Below are 16,846 nucleotides of genomic sequence, written 5' to 3'. Positions count from 1 at the left end.
ATCCTTCCGACTAATGCCGAATATGTACCCATCACGACGATCACGACGATCACGACACTAAGAACGTAACAACATTTGTTCAAAATGGCGATCCCAGAAGGGAGTAGTGAGCTGCCGAACTTAAAAATTGAAATAGAGAACGATCTCGATGAAGCAATGGAAATTGACAATGATATCAACGCAGAGGACAAAATATCTAAAGACGATGGTCCGGAAGAAGGCGAATTGAGTGACTCCAAAGATAATGACACGGAAGTGAAAACTTCTGTGTTTGGTCTTGCTATGTCAACATCCACTGTTCCAACCTGGGTAACGTAAATTATTTCGCATACAATTTCATAGTGCTTTTCAGGTGATGGAGCATGTTTCGTTTTATATATATGTACGTATACTGTTTCTGTAGGACCGGGAGAAACGTTATGAAAATAAAGGCGGTGCATTTGTGACGGGTGTTGATATCTTTGCAAAGGAAGAACAAATGAAACTAGGTGAACGAGCAAAGAGATTTGGTCTGGATCCTTCGGATGCAAAACCCGTAACTGAACAACAAATTACTGAGTTGTATAAAAGGTAGTATACAACATTTTGAATCATATATTATGGCTTTAAAGTTTTAATAAATGAAAACGTACAGTCTTTTATTAAGAACATGTTGCAGTTTGGGAATGAAGGATGAAGAAGGTACTGAAAAGCATTTCCGTCTGAACACATTGCATGTAAGAGGTACGGAAAACATGAGCACCCAGGACATTTTTAATTACTTCAAAGATTATGGGCCAGCTTCCATCGAATGGATTAACGATTACTCATGTATGTTTTGTATATGCATATATGTTAGTAGACAATGAAAAGTTCATTTCTGAGGTTGTCTGATGTGCACTTTGTTTTCTTTCAGGTAATGTAGTGTGGATTGATAATTTGTCTGCGGCCAGAGCAATGATTGGACTCTCTACACATGTTAAAGGCTTGGATGAATTTCATTCTAAGGCCAATCCATTTCTTAAGGAAGGGGAAAGGGAAAAGGAAAGTGATAAAGAAAATGAAAAGGAGGAGGTAGTAGTTGTGCAAGAAATTGAGGAGCCAGATGGAGATGATATTATCATGGTCATGGAAAGAAGCAGACCTGTATGTACACATGGAAGATGATTTTATGAATACAGATACAACTGAAATGAAGCATGGCTAAATTAATGTTACTAAATATCTGTTTCAGTTCACAAAAGAACCTCACATTAATGTGGACAGTGATGAGGTTCATGCATCTGATATTCCAATTCCAATTCCACCTGGAAAATGGAGGAAGGGCACATCACATCCAAAAGCCAAGTGTATTTTGTTAAGGTTTTCAACTCGGACAGATAAGAAACAGCCACAAGCTGAAAAGATGAGTGAATATTATAAAAAATATGGCAACCCTAATTATGGAGGTAAATCATTTGTTGTGCATTTGTGTAAGTTTTTAACTTGTCAGCCCGTAATAATTTCCATGCTTATCTTGAATATAGTAACACCTGAGTGGCTGCAAAACTGCCACGGTGTGCTTTGTACAGTTTGACAATACTCAAACAAAATTCAGTTTACCCCCAAACAAAAGCTAGAAATAGCATGTGCATAATTTATGGAATGTTTTCTTATGTGATTTGGTTAATTGTAGGAATAAAGGGTCTAATTACATCATCCAGAAAACGACGATATCAGTGGCATGAACATAATATTAAAGTCTTTGAAGATGATAAAGGTGATGAAAGAGACTTCAGTGAAGTTCTGAGTGATGGAAAGAACCCATGGGGTAATTTGGCAAAATCATGGAGCAAGCTAGACAGAAACCGTAGTAGGAGAAAATCAGGTAAAATGAACTTGAAAGTTTTGTTTTGACCTTTATGTAGGAACAGAGATACTCTTAATTGTAAATAGTATATCAGTATTTTTGATATGGAGTCACCAGTTGCCAATATCCTGTATTGCAGTTATGAATCTTCATGTAGTGGGAAACAAATTACATTATATTGAGGCTCTTTAGGTTAGAAACCTTGCTTATTGTTCCAAGGAGTGTCTTAGCGCAGTATTGTGTTTTGCTATTTAAAAGATTAAAAGTTCTGCAAGTCAAAATGTAGGTTAAGTTGACACATTGAGACAGACTACCTTTGCATGCTTGTCATATAATGCCCTTGAATTATGATGATTAGTTGCAGTATTAAGATATCCAAATTTTTTTTGTGGTATGTACAACAGTGTACAATATCTTATGTCTGCAGACTCTCACGATGTGATAAAGGCATCTCGACCCAGGGCATTTCCTACTACACAGCCTAGCTATGATGAACATGAAGGCAGGTCCATTCTCCACCGAATTGGAACAGTGACAGCAGCTCCAGACCGTGCTTCAGATTCAGAAGAGGCTTCTAACTCATTTGAAAGTGATGAGGAATCAGAATGGACAAAGCGAAGCAAAGTTCCTCGTATGAGAATGTATGCTGATGAGGAAGAGGTTCGCATAGAGCGCCGTAAAGCACAAGTACAAGCTCAGTCAAGAAGAAAAAAGGAGAGGGATATGAGGAACAGTCATGAAGATCAGGAGAGAAGAAGAAGCAATAGTGCTCACAAAGAGAGTTCCAGGTCACATTCTCGAAACAAAGACAGTAAACACAGGAAAAGTAGAACATTTGAAAGCTTTGATAAAGATACTACATCCAAGACTCAAGATGATCTAAGGAGTAGGTTAGATAGGGATGGGAAAAGTAAAGCTAGAGGAGGTACTAGTGTTGTTACTTCAACTGTGTGGGATAGACTGAACCACCACCAATCAGGTGATACAATTGATTGGGAACAAGAATCCAGTGGTAGTGATTTGGATGTGAGTGATCTCCAAAATAATGATCATGGTAGTTACGCTGATCTGAGAGGCTCTCTGTTACAGGCAAAAAAGAACAGTTCAAAATTTGGAGGAGGAGACCTGAGATCAAAGCTCAACCAGAAGAAGACTATGAGGGAGCACACTCCAATGCAGAAATCGCCATTACGTATTGAAATTGATAACGATGAATATTATAGGCTTATTGGCAGTGATCAGGAATAAACACAATATCTTTTGTAATTGTAACACAGATCTTTAGAGCACATTATTCAAGAACTTGAAATGGTGAATATGCACAACTACTGTGATTGGTTTAATATGGGTGTAGTTTCTTTTTACAATTTTATCTGCGTAATGAAAATATACTATATGTAATTTTCCTGAATTATAACAGTTGCAATAAGAAGCATCTGAATTCCCAAGTAATACATTACATTGTTCTGATATTTTGGCTTAACACTTTTACTTTATCTTACTTCAGTCATATGTGTTTTTTCTGCCTTTTCTTTCTGATGGTTGTGCTAATCCTGAGCTATTTCCATTTATATGCACTGATCACATCACTTCAGTTGTTCATACTGATATTTTGTGCAATGGCTCTTGTCACTTGTGAGCTTGAGCCAAGATAAAAGTTTTTCATAGTCAAAATTCAAATGGCAGAAGTACTGTAAGCAATATGGTCCATACCTCACTACAGTAAAAGCCCTGTACAAAAACCATTTTAAAAATTGAACAATGTGATCAATACATTATAGCACTCATTACCACTATATATAGTAGTAATTCTCAAACTTCATTCCATGAAACCCTGTTGGTAATATACGAAGGTCGTACTGAAAGTCATGAGCAACAATTTTTTGTAAAGTAACATGCTTTATTATTGACAAACCAAATACACCACCTCAGTCTACAGACTGTTCTTTATTTTTCCACAAAATCACCATTTCTCCCAGCGTTCTGGGAGTTTGAAAATTCCCCTTCTGTAAAATTCTGTTCCAGCCATCCGAAGATACTGACGCACTACTTTCTGAATTGCCTCCCTTGTCTCAAAATGTTGTCCACACAGCTGATCCTTCACAAATCCGAAAAGATGGTAGTCAGAGAGTGCCATATCAGAGCTATAGGAGGGGTGTGGAAGAACTTCCCACCCCATCTTTGCAATTGCTTCCAATGTGAAGCGAGCATTGTCATGCAGGATGACGATGTTTCGTCCTGGGCGTTTATCACGCAATGCACGACGGAGCTTGTGCAATGTCTGGACATAACGAGCAGCATTGATGATTTGCCCAGGTTCCAGGAATTCGGCCAGAATAAACCCCTCTGCATCCCACAAGACTGTGCCCATCACCTTCACAGCTGATGGCACTGTCTTTGCCTTCTTTTTTGATGGAGAATGCAAATGGTGCCATTCCATACTCTTGCCATTTCGTTTCAGGCTCAAAATAGTGAAACCAGCTTTCGTCACCTGTCACGATACAGAGCAAAAGATCATCGCCTTTGTGTCGATCTCTCTGCAGCAGTTGTGAGGTGATGGCTTTTCGCTGACCTTTGTGGTCTTCGGTCAATAACTGCAGGACCCAACGAGCACAAACTTTCCTGTAGTGCACTGTGCCCTATTCCAATTTTTCGGGCTATTGTGTCCACAGTCACGCCTGTCATCTTGAATGATCTCATCCACTCTTTCCCTGTTGTGTTCAGTTGAGGCTGTTCGAGGACGACTGCTCCGAGGCTCGTCTTTGATGCTGGTGTTCCCATCTTCGAACACTGCTCGCACCCGTGCACAAACTTCCATAAGCACGCTGAAGTCTCTGGTAAATTTGTACAGCATGGATTTCCTCTTTCACAAGAAATTCGATGACAGCACTCTGGTGAAATGACATATCGTCAGTGATTTTGTTAGGAGTGATACTGGTCGCAAGACACTCAAGGTTAACACAACAGCTGGTTCCACCTACCACCGTACTCTTTTGTCTGCTGTTCCCAAGGTGCTCATGACTTTCGGTACAACCTACGTAACATATTTGCAGAATCCTGGCAATCATACCATTTTACCCTGAATATATATGTACACACACATGCACATGAATTCCATCTACTCTACAAACCAGGGTACCATACCTTCTGTAAGCTACCTCTTAGAAAAAAAGCCCTATGTATGTCTGTTTTAATTTCCCACTGATATAACAATACCATATATCTGAAAACATTATTAGAACTTTTTAATGACACAATGGTCTACATCACTGACAGTGACACAGACGGAACAAAAAAAAAAGTAAAGTCCCTGAGCTTAACTAAATAAGCACTACATCATGAAGACACGGAGTGGATTGGATGTATAGATCCATGTTTCCTTGACCTCGATACTACATGAAAGTGAGTGGTCAGCTCCGTGCCCTGGCCACTTTGCCTCTAGGGAAAGAGCCTCTCGTACCTACTGGATAGGAGGCTGGGCATGCTCCAGAGTTGGTCTGGGTGTCATGGAAAAGTGAAAATTCTTGCCACCAGTGGGACACGAATGCCATCCCCTTGGTTGTCCAGCCTGAAGCCAGTCGCTATACTGATTGCGCTATCCCAGCTCTTAGTAGATGAAGTGTACCTTATAAATAGAGCCCATAAACTTAAGATTCATATAAACTAAAATTTATCAGTGTCAAAACTAAATTAAATGTATGAGTTACTGTACTTACCTAACAACTGCCTCAAACTTTGGGATAGTACTAAAAGTGCTAAGTTCACATCACATTCTGTGTTCTGCTTCACCAATATTTTATTGCTGCAGATTTTGAAAATTCCANCCACGATAAGAAGCCATAAATCTTAACCTCGAGCCCACACATACAAAAATCTCATTCACGACTTCTCTGAACCAAATATCTGCTTCATGATGTCATGGGTGGCTAACATATTGCGATGTTTCAAAATCGTTACAAACACAATGGTTTGACTGCAATGAATGAACGAATGACTGATCTGGCAACACTATATTCCGAGAATTAACTGCTGTGTTTATCTAACACATTAGGCAGCGAGGAAATTCAGACGGCTACAGTCGTGCATACCGACATGTCCCATACGATAAATAAGCTTCAACAAGAGATAACATTGTATGTGAGGTGGCCACGAAGGACTTACACTGCTAAAACGCATGGTGCAGAAAATGTATGAATTTCGGGAATCAGTGTAAAAATTTTTTACAGATAGTAAAATCTGTAAATTAGAATATCTGATTCTATATTCTTTCTACATTAAAGGAGCGTTCATTTCGTTCGTTTATTATAAAAAATGTAGAAATTACACCATTTTTAGAAACATGCTTACAATTTCATTGCTCTAGAAGGGCGGGCATTTAAATAAACTCCGTCCAGCTGCCCCTACCGGAAATTAAATGGCCCGTCCGATAAAGGTTAAAAGAAATACATAAGTGAAGAGAGTCGCCCCCCCATTTTACTGCAGGACTTTAAGTTTCCGGAACATTTACTTCAGACTTACCCAGACATTTAATGTTTATGATTTTGCCTTTTGGTTTTGTTTGAAATGTCTTAATAGTTATTTTGTTGTTGAGTCATGCTTTCAAGAACGATTTCATGGATTTCAGTCTCTTAAGAACTGCCACTTCTGATGTAAAATACTGTTTCTGCACATTATCATCATTATGTCTGAACAATCTTCCATCTACAAGTACCTTAGTCACTTCTATCATTTTAGTCAACAGTGTGAAGATTTCTGTCTCAGTATGTTGATATATTCAGTAATACTCTGTGGCCTGGGGATCAGCTCATCACATAATCTGCATGAAGAAAACCGAAGTGCAGATATGTACAATTCTAGAGCCAACATTAAATCTATTAAGATTGGCTGCTAATTTAACTCCAGATAAAATATACTGTGCACATTCTAAAAAAAATACCTTGTGATGCAATGACTCGAGTCTTCTCAAGTTGAAATGGAATTACTGTTGTCATACGTTAAGTAAAGAATTAAGCTTGTTCTTTTGCAAATACCTTAAATATAAGTTAGTCCCCTGGAGTAATACACAGTTTGATAACAAGCTATTTCTGATGGGAATAATAATAGTATCTGCAAACTTGGTGATGGCACTGAAATGTTGTGCTTATGTAGGTTTTATGTTTTAGCAATAAGAGGCATAACACATTTCCATTATAAAAGCTTTCAAGAGACTGCACACCAGTGGAGAACAAATACAAAACCACAATCACACTTCAGTTATACAGCCACCAAGTTTATTGCCATGGTTAGTATCATGCAGGCTATTCCTATTCTACATTCAAAATAGCTATGTGGGGCAATCCAAAAGTTTCCGAAATTTGAATTTTGTGCGCGAATAGTTATGAGTACATCGAAATACCGCTAGGTGTCTCCTCACACATCCTTGAATCAGTGTGGCAAGCGGCATCAAGTTGAGTGGTTGGGTTTATTGTTGGTGAATGTATTTCCATTGTTGTGTTTCCGTGAGTTTGCAGTTTTGCGATGGCTGACCTGAGAGAGCAGCGTGTCTTTATAAAGTTTTGTTTCAAACTTGGGAAAACCGCTGCAGAAACGCACCAAATGTTGAAGCAAGCTTTTGGTGAAAACAGTTTAAGCCAGACACAAACTTACAACTGGTATAAGCATTTTAAAAGTGGCTGAACATTGACTGATGATGACGATCGTTTGGGACGGCCGTCAATGGGCAAAACACCAGAAAATGTCGCGAAAGTTAGGGATCTGATTCTGCAAGATTGTAGACTGACCATCCAAGACCTCTGTAACACCTTGGGACTAAGTTATGGTACATGTCAACGAATTTTGTCAGAGGAACTGAACATGAGGATTGCAGCGAAGTTTGTGCTACGACTGCTGCAAAAGGAACAGAAGCAGCATCGCTTGGAAGTCTGCAGGGAACTTCAGCAACAGCTTCAAAAGGATCCAAACTTTCTTTTGAAGGTTGTCACTGGTGACGAAAGTTGGGTTTATGGCTACGACCCTGAAAGCAAGCAGCAATCGTCGCAATGGAAGAGCCCTTCTTCACCTCGGCCAAAAAAAGCTCGACAAGTCAAGAGCAACATTAAGTCCATGTTGATCTGTTTTTTTTTATATTGACGGGTTATTCATAAGGAGTTCGTCCCTACTGGTCAGACAGTCAATAAAGAGTTCTATTGTGATGTTCTAAGGCGTTTGAGCGAGAACATGAGGAGAAAACGTCCAGAGAAGTGGCGCATGAATGACTGGGTACTCCACCATGACAACGCATGACCGCATACGGCTTACATTGTGCAGGAATTTTTTGCTAAAAACAAGATGGCAGTTGTTCCCCACCCACCGTACTCGCCAGACTTAGCTAACTTCCAGGGCGCATTTGAAAAGTGGCAGAAACGCTGGGATCGGTGTATGCGCTCCCAAGGGGACTACTTTGAAGGTGATGGTGCAGAATAAGATCTAGGTAAGATGTAATAGTTTTTAATAATATATTTCGGGAACTTTTGGATTGCACCACGTTTTTGAAGCAAGAATATGCATTGTTATTAAGCCCCATGACATTTGTTTCTTTGTGTATCTACTTCAAACTTTATGGTATGATACAAGCATAGCTTATTTATTACAGTGCAACTGTTAATTCCTACATAAACTCTTAACATTTTCATTGGTTATGATGACATTACTGTACATATTCACACTTTGCCTTCCTGGCAGTTCATACATTTATAATGTGTGCTTACTGAACAGGACCAGGATAAAAGCCCTTGCAATGGATTTCTGAAGGAAATGTATGACTGTATCCAACAGAATGAAGGTTATATATTAATTTAACAGATAAGGAAAGGTACCTGTAGAAAGAATTCAAGAAACAAAGGAAAGGCAATTTGCATGATATGGGCACACATAATGTTGAGAATCTAGTAATGTATAAATGTTCAAGTTGGTAATAATGATCTATATTCATTTGTTTTTGTTTTGTATTATAATAAAAAGTTTCTTCTTCTCCAATATGGCTGTTAAGTGATATATAAGCACGACACAAAGAAAATCAACAGGTTATGGGCCCAGATTTGCTCAAACACTAAAAAAAAATAAGACAGAAGAGGTAACTCATCTGCCAAAACTGAAGGACGCTGACTCATTTCCATTGTGTGATTTTGAAATCAAGATTCTGATGTGTGCAAAAGAACTGATAAACATCTTTGTCATACTTGAAGTTGTAGAAGTCTTGTAGCAGAAGGCACTTCTGTTGAGAGGTGTCTCGTTGATAAATTTGCTTCAAGGTGTCGTACATTTCTTTCGCGGTTGTGCATGTCACAGTGTGGGTCTTCACGTATTTCTCTATCATTCCCACTATGTAGTATTGGCACTTTGCATCTCGCATCTTCCATTTCCTTATATTTTCTTCGTTTCTTCCTTGGTCACTTACTGTTATTGTTACTTACAGAAAGAAGTAGGGCTGGAAAGCCATTAGAGATAATTCATATTGACGTGTGTGGACCAATTGATCCCACCACTTATGACAATAAGAAATATTTCATTATGTGTATGAATGATTATATGCATTTTTGTTAGAAAATAAGAGTGAAGTGTATACCTTTTTGAAGGAATATGTAAATGAAGCTGACTGTCACTTCAATACAAGAGTGAGAAGAATAAGATGCGACAATAGAGGGGAATATGAGAACAGTGCCTTCAGAGAATGGTGTAAGAACAAGGGGATTGTAATGGAATTTACTACACCATATTCGCCACAGCTAAACGGCACTGCTGAAAGGATGAACCATACCATTGTGGAAAAGGCAAGAGCATTGATTTTGACTCAGGTTTAAGTAAGAGAATGTGGGGTGAAGCTGTACTCACTTCTGCATACCTGCTAAACAGAAGTCCAACAGTGACAGTGAATGGAACGCCAGTGGAAAATTGGTATGGTAAAAGACCAGATCTGGCTGGATTTAAGATTTTTGGTTCAGAAGCATATACTAAAATTCTCGGACCATTGAAAAGTTGGACAGTAGTAGCAAGAAAGGAATATTCATTGGATACAGAATATGGGATCCAAATACCGAAAAGACCTACGTCTCCAGAGATGTGACATTCACAAGTAAACCTGTGACAACAAATAAACAAAAGGAAATGGAAACAGTGACGGATCCAGAAGACAAGCCAAATACTCCAGATCAGGAAGATAGCGAAATGCAGAAAGAACCCGAAGCTGACAACAATGAAGAAGAACCAACTGTAACCGTACGTCCCTTGCCAAAATTATTAATTAAGGGTACGAACAACTAATGCATTGTTTAATACCATGAGAGACACTCCTCCGGCAAGATACCATCCCGGGACCATCTAGTTGTAATTCAGCTATTGTCCTCCTTAGGCTTAGGGTGCCGCTATTGTCCCTAACGTCACCTGTTTACTCCCAGTATCATAAACCCATGAACTGACCATGTGCGAGACTGGCCAGGAGGGGTCTTGGGTGCCTTGAAGACCTAAAAAAGTTTACGGGCTTCTCGAAAAATATGAATGTAGGTCAGATGCTGGGCTCGACCCTTGGCTTTCTCTTTTCATGTTTCTATTTTTTTCGTTTTTTTAGGCCAACTGGGGGACTGGTAAAGAGAGGGTAGTCGGTTATAGGGAGTGCAGGAGGACAGTAGTTGGAAGGTAGATAGAGAAGAGAGAAGTGTTTAACACTAGGGTAGCGAGTAGGGCAGACGGAGCGGCTAGCTTGAAGGACAATACTAATATTAACCACTCAATGAAATTTTAAATTATAAGTGCAATATTCGGTGTTCTGGAGATCCCGGATTTATTAACCCCGAAGTGTGTTCCATTCCCATCTCCGAAGCACCCGTATCCTGAGAAAAAGAACCCAAGCTCGAGCGAAAGTCATGGCAGCTGTACGTCGGCAGTCGGCTACACAACAGATACTGAAGAAAATGGAAATACTGACCACAAGGATAATGGAAGGAAAAACAATGGACAAAACAAACATGGATGTGCATTGAGACCAAGAAGAAACATTCAAATGCACCAAAAGTACCGAGACTATCGCACAGAGAGTCAAAAGGAGGCTATGCTCACCTATACATATGACGAGTGCATGGAGAGCGAAGACAGCGAGAAGTGGAAGAAAGCCATTAAAGAGGAAAAGGATTCGCTCTACCAAAACAAAACTTGCATATATGCAAACAGAGAGAAAGCAATGGGCAAGAAAATTCTGACCAGTAAATGGGTTTTCAAAATAAAGGATGATGGAAGACACAAAGCCAGACTGGTTATGAGAGGATGCCAACAAAAGGAAGGAGATATAGATTTCAAGGATACCTTTAGCCCAGTTGTTGACTTGAATTCTCTTAGAGTACTGTTTTCCATAACAGCATGTAAGAATATGAACATGCAAACCTTTGATGTGAAGACTACCTTCCTTGAGGAGGAAAACTACATGGAGATACCAGAAGGATACAAGAACACTGGCAAGATACATGGTGTGTTCAAAAAGTATCGAACCTTGTTTTTTCCCGCGTAAACCAATGAAGCGCGGGAGGCTCCCTTCGGTGGAGATGTGGAGGGGACATTCATGTGCAGTTGTGAATTTTTTCCCGCCCACAGAAAGCGTCAGTCACTGGCAGTTGACCTATGAGTGAGGACGTGTAGTGAGCACTTGTCGGATTCCAGTAAGGTGTAAAATGACGGAACAACATGAGCAGCGATATTGCATCAAATTTTGCCAAAAGCTTGGTGATACCCCAGTGGAAACCATTCGCAAGATTCAACAGGCTTTCAGGGACGATGCCATGAGCAACTCACAGATAAAGGAGTGGTACAACCGCTTCAAAGATGGCTGCACATCAGTGGACAACAAACCGCGTTCAGGCAGACCCTCAACAAGCCGAAATGAGAATGTCATTGAGCAAGTGTGGACTTTGGTCATGGAGGACCGTCGTATCACAGTCCGAGAACTTGCAAACGAGATAGGGGTAAGCATTGGATCAGTACATTCAATTTTGGCCGAGGATTTGAGCATGAGGAGAGTGTCTGCGAAATTTGTACCAAAACTGCTAACAATGGAGCAGAAACAATNCGCTTCAAAGATGGCCGCACATCAGTGGACAGCGAACCGCGTTCAGGCAGACACTCAACAAGCCGAAATGAGAATGTCATTGAGCAAGTGTGGACTTTGGTCATGGAGGACCACCGTATGACAGTCCGAGAACTTGCGAAAGAGATAGGGATAAGACTTGGATCGGTACATTCAATTTTGTCTGAGGATTTGGGCATGAGGAGAGTGTCCGCAAAATTCATACCGTAACTGCGCATTTGATTCAGACTTTCGTTGCCAAACACAACATCCCTGTGGTTAGTCAGGCTCCCTACTCCCCTGACATGGCTCCGTGTGACTTTTGGCTATTTCCCAAGCTGAAAATGCCGCTGAAAGGAACCCGATTTGAGTCAAGAGAAGACTTCATGCAGAATGCGCTGGCCCGCCTGATCACCATTCCAAAAGACGCATTCCAGAATTGTTTCCAACAATGGCGGAAGCACTGGGAGAAGTGTGTGCATTGCCAAGGAGGCTACTTTGAAAGGGATTATGGTCTTGTACCTCCAAATCAACAAATGTATTTCTGCTGACCAAAGGTTCGATACTTTCTGAACACACCATGTATGTCTTCTGAAAAAGGCATTATATGGCCTAAGACTAGCACCATCGCAATGGAACAAGAAGTTGACAACCTTTCTAAAAGAAGGAGGTCTAAACCAAATAAAATCTGACCAATGCATTTTTAAGAATGATGCCAATAGTTTGTTCATGGCCATTCATGTGGATGACGGGATAATCGTGGGAGAGGATGAAAGACAAATAGAGGAAATTTTGCTGAAACTGGAAAATCAATTCCAGATCACAAAAACCACAAATCCAAAAGTTTATTTAGGAATACAAATTGAGAGGCAACCAGATGGGATACATATCTCTCAAACCAACTATGCGAGCCAAATGTTGGAAAAATTCAACATGCAAGAAAGTCGAGAAATGAAAACACCCATGGTCACGACCACACCAACAAATGACGAAGGAGAAAATGACATAAGATTTCCTTACAGAGAAGCTGTAGGAAGCCTGCTATATATGGCATTCGCTGTAAATGTGGAAAGTTGAACCTTGGAAAATCCTGACAAAATAGCTGTTCAGAATGTGAAAAGGACACTTGGGTATGTGGGAGGTACACAAGATTCAGGAATAAAATATACCTCATCTGACTCCAAAACTGTGAAACTGGAAGCATTTAGTGATGCTGATTATGCAGGGGACGTAAAGGATAGGAAGAGTGTAACGGGATATGTAATTATGATGTCAGTGGGGCCAATATCATGGTCCTCTAGGAAACAGAGTATTGTTGCATTATCAACCACTGAGGCCACAATCAGAGTGCAATCAAGCTAATAGAATCTGGACAAGTAACGCGTAGGAGTAAGCACATAGATGTTGGGTATCACTACATAAGTGAACAATTGAAAGAGAAACTGTTCTCAATCAAATACTGTAACACTGAAACTCAGGTGGCAGACATTTTAACAAAACCGCTATCACCAGAGAAATTTACCAAGTTTAGAGACATTATACTTAAGAAGAAATAAGTCTGATTTTGATAAGACTGAGACAATTTTAATAACATGTACTAATTTTGTAAGCTGAAGACCAAAATTATTAAGAGTTATTCAATTTAACTTTGTAAAACAGCTAATAATGTTGACAACATTTTGAAATTAAGGAGGAAAATGAGAAATGTGTTTGTAACATTTTGAAATTAAGGAGGAATGTTGAGAATTTAGTAATGCAAAAATGATCAAGTTGGTAATGGTGATCTATATTCATTTGTTTTTGTTTTGTATTATAATAAAAAGTTTCTTCTCATCCAATATGGCTGTTAAGTGATATGTAAGCATGACACAAAGAAAATCAACACATAAAAAATGCAGGATGAGAGATGGATAAAGGATAATGCTGAAGTGGAAACCTGGACATCCAAGATGAAACTCGAGAAATGATGTGGATAAAACTAAGGAATCTAGCAGATCAAGGGGATCTGGAATGACAGGCATGGAAAATGGAGACAGAAGGTGAGAACTGTCACAGCAAATCCAATATAATATATCTAATGAGAATTAAAACACTGTATAGGAATCTTGACATTTATTTAAAATTTTAAATATGTCCTCTCATAGTATGTAATGTTAAATGTCTGATAATGTATGGCTGTCACAAGGTAACTGAAGCCAGTCTACTTAGAACATTAAGCAAAATCAGCTATGTCAAGGAGAAGGAAATGCAAAAGAAACTAGAAAAGGAATTTTTTCTGTTAACTAATCTAGTCAAAAGGCACATATTTCTACCATTCATTTTGTGGAAGATTTATATCTACATAATGATATTAATTAAACTTTTGTATACTTGTGTTACACATATTATTTGTGACAATTTAGAACTTGAAACCTTGATTAAATGCAACAAAGAACGATATTCACGATAACAGATATATCTTACTGACAATGTGAGCGAGGTTAGAATACCTCCACCGTCAGGCCGTGCCATAGCTCAAGCGGTTAGTCGCTGGCTTCCCACCGTGGTGGCCTGGTTTCGATCCTGGGTCTGCTCAAGTGGGATTTATGGTGGACAAAGTGGCGCTGGGGTGGGTTTTCTCTGAGTACTTCACTTTCCCTTGACAATTCTCATTCCACCAAATTCTCCATCATCATAATCACCAGGGCAGGCTACAATAGACCAATCAGTGGCCGCCATGCCATGGACCCAGTTGGACTACACCCCCCACTAAGCAAATTAAAAAAAAATACTTCCACCATAGCCCTGCAAGTCATAAAAGGTGACATAAAGGCAACCTGGTGCCTGGGGGTATAATTGGGCCACCCTGTCACTGGGGGACATAAATAAAGGAACTTGGTGGTCCAAGGTTGGCAGCTGAAAGCAAGGTTGAGAACCTTGATCCGTTAAAATAAGTCACAAAATCCAAAGACGTGGAAACCAGATGCAATCTGGCAGAATCTTCTATGGAAGGTTATGGCTCGAAAAGGACTGTCTTGTCAACGATAATGACGAATATCAAATTTCATCACAATCTGTCTATCAATTTTCATGCTGAAATATCTGGATTTTACATAAAATCTCCCATATGTGTGTCCATTTAAAGTAATTTGTACAAAGAATGCATAATAATTAAAATCTGTCAGCATAAAGACAACCAACCATCTGGTGATGGGAACAGAGACAGCTCCAAAAATGCTGTGCATATAAACTATACTACTGATTATGGTTAATGTCCAATTAAATATATATCAGCCACTATTATAATCTTACTGTTCAGCATTATTACTTTCCCCAAACAGTAATTACATAGCTCTACTGACATCCTTCATATGTTTGGTAGACCTAGTTCTTACTTTCCCCAATCAGTAACTACATAGTTCTCTGTTGATATCCTCCATCTAAAACAGTTATCACTTAACCTGAACAATAACAGAATAGATTCCACTGAATTTCTTCATATATAATGTACATGCTCTGAATAATACAATAATAAAATATACATATTGGACCCAATACGCAAAACTATCACCTTTAAGTACCAGATACGTGTACTGAAAAAGTTAAACCATGGTACATCTACCTAACCCAAATCTAGGACAAATTAGAAAATTTCTTAGCAGGGAAAGTCAATGTTACAATGCACATTCAGATGTGTATAACAATCATTTTACGTACGTGTAATGTAAATCAGTTTGGTAATCTATCTTTTACATGAATATTAATTCCTTAAAGAACATTTTTCAACCAAGACTTCCTGCTTCTTTGTATTTGTTACTCGTTCATTCTCTTGATTTATCCTTTGCAATGTAGCGGTCCAGCAGTTTCTCTCCTTCTGGGTCAAACACAGACAGCTGACGAAATCCTTCATCATCCACAAAACAGATCTCATGACCATCCTGAAAAATCATCCATGTCTTTTATTTCTGTTAAGCCATACATATGAAACTGTCTGGTACATTATTTCCATTCATAATGCCTATGACTAAAAATGAACTGTTCCTAAAACAAATTATTCAGTTGTGTTCAACACATGCTTTGGTGTTTACATAGTTGTCCTACCTTGTGATTGTATGACAAGAAAGCAGAAATCCTTTATTATGGCATAAGAGAAGTTCAAGTTTTGTATATGTTAATGGAGGTCTAGGTTTGGGCTAAAACTTAAATAAAAAAAGGTTTTTGATAATCCTGAAGTAACTTTGTTATGATAGTTTATTACCTTACCAGTTACCTCAACTATATAATATCTGCAAGAACAGACAGAGTCAATTGTTTCAGAATGTATAGTAAATGAACACATTTAGGTTCATGGTTTCATTGAACATCATGTTTTGAAGTAAACGTTCAATAGCTTTATTAACTATAGTTAATTCATTTTCAGGCCTTGCCGTAGCTCAATCAGTTAGTCGCTGGCTTCCCATCACGGCAGCCTGGGTTCGATCACGGGTCTGGTCAAGTGGGATTTGTGGTGGACAAAGTGGTGCTAGGGCAGGTTTTCTCCAAGTACTTCGCTTTCCCCTGCCAATCTTCATTCCACCAACTGCTCCACAATCACCCTCACCTATCATCTGGGGCTGGTACAATAGGCCAGAAGTGGCCGCAGTACAAGGGACTTAGTCCCACCCCACTAGCAATAAAAATAAAATTCATTTTCATATTTTGAATTGTTTCATTTTTGGTCCGTTACACTATCAATCACAGATTGTCAATGAAAAATCCGTCGAGTGTAACAATGTAAGATTTGAGGCTTTCACGGCGGTGACTATGAAGAAAGCAGTCTTCTGGGATTTGGCACCGTGTATATGTGGTGTTAACCGACGTTTCGGAGGAACGTATCGCCCCCATCTTCAGGGTTGAAGAAAAAGTTTAAGAAATCTGCAAGGGACAACACCGTGAGAAACGGTAAAGCAGAC

General features: G+C 39.3%; 2 protein-coding genes across 2 annotated transcripts in view; one reads left to right on the top strand and one right to left on the bottom strand.

Annotated features, from left to right (window-relative positions):
• The first annotated feature begins 4 nt into the window (after window positions 1-4).
• Window positions 5-3,300, top strand: LOC111866041 (nuclear cap-binding protein subunit 3). The gene is made up of 7 exons (XM_023854551.2): window positions 5-309; window positions 404-570; window positions 659-810; window positions 896-1,125; window positions 1,214-1,427; window positions 1,655-1,846; window positions 2,256-3,300. The coding sequence occupies exons 1-7, from the start codon at window positions 85-87 to the stop codon at window positions 3,074-3,076; spliced, it is 2,001 nt and encodes a 666-aa protein (XP_023710319.1). The 5' UTR covers window positions 5-84; the 3' UTR covers window positions 3,077-3,300.
• Window positions 3,301-14,967: 11,667 nt separating this feature from the next.
• The window catches only part of LOC111866037 (glyoxalase domain-containing protein 4), a 20,418-nt gene continuing 18,539 nt past the window's right edge, over window positions 14,968-16,846 (bottom strand). The window contains exon 6 of the mRNA XM_023854545.2: window positions 14,968-15,832. Coding sequence (XP_023710313.1) covers window positions 15,716-15,832 — 117 coding nt within the window. The 3' untranslated portion in view covers window positions 14,968-15,715. The remainder of the gene's footprint in view (window positions 15,833-16,846) is intronic.

The sequence above is a fragment of the Cryptotermes secundus genome, unplaced genomic scaffold (genome assembly GCF_002891405.2).
Source record: "Cryptotermes secundus unplaced genomic scaffold, Csec_1.0 scaffold258, whole genome shotgun sequence".
Classification (NCBI taxonomy): domain Eukaryota; kingdom Metazoa; phylum Arthropoda; class Insecta; order Blattodea; family Kalotermitidae; genus Cryptotermes; species Cryptotermes secundus.
Note: the sequence above shows the minus strand (reverse complement) of the source record. Positions and strands in the feature narration are given on the sequence as shown.

Bases quoted from the DNA above. Each gene is read 5' to 3' on its own strand.
- LOC111866041 (XM_023854551.2), top strand. From the start codon at position 85: ATGGCGATCCCAGAAGGGAGTAGTGAGCTGCCGAACTTAAAAATTGAA. The intron at 811-895 runs GTATGTTTTGTA...GTTTTCTTTCAG, and splicing joins ATGGATTAACGATTACTCAT to GTAATGTAGTGTGGATTGAT. The intron at 1,126-1,213 runs GTATGTACACAT...TATCTGTTTCAG, and splicing joins TCATGGAAAGAAGCAGACCT to TTCACAAAAGAACCTCACAT.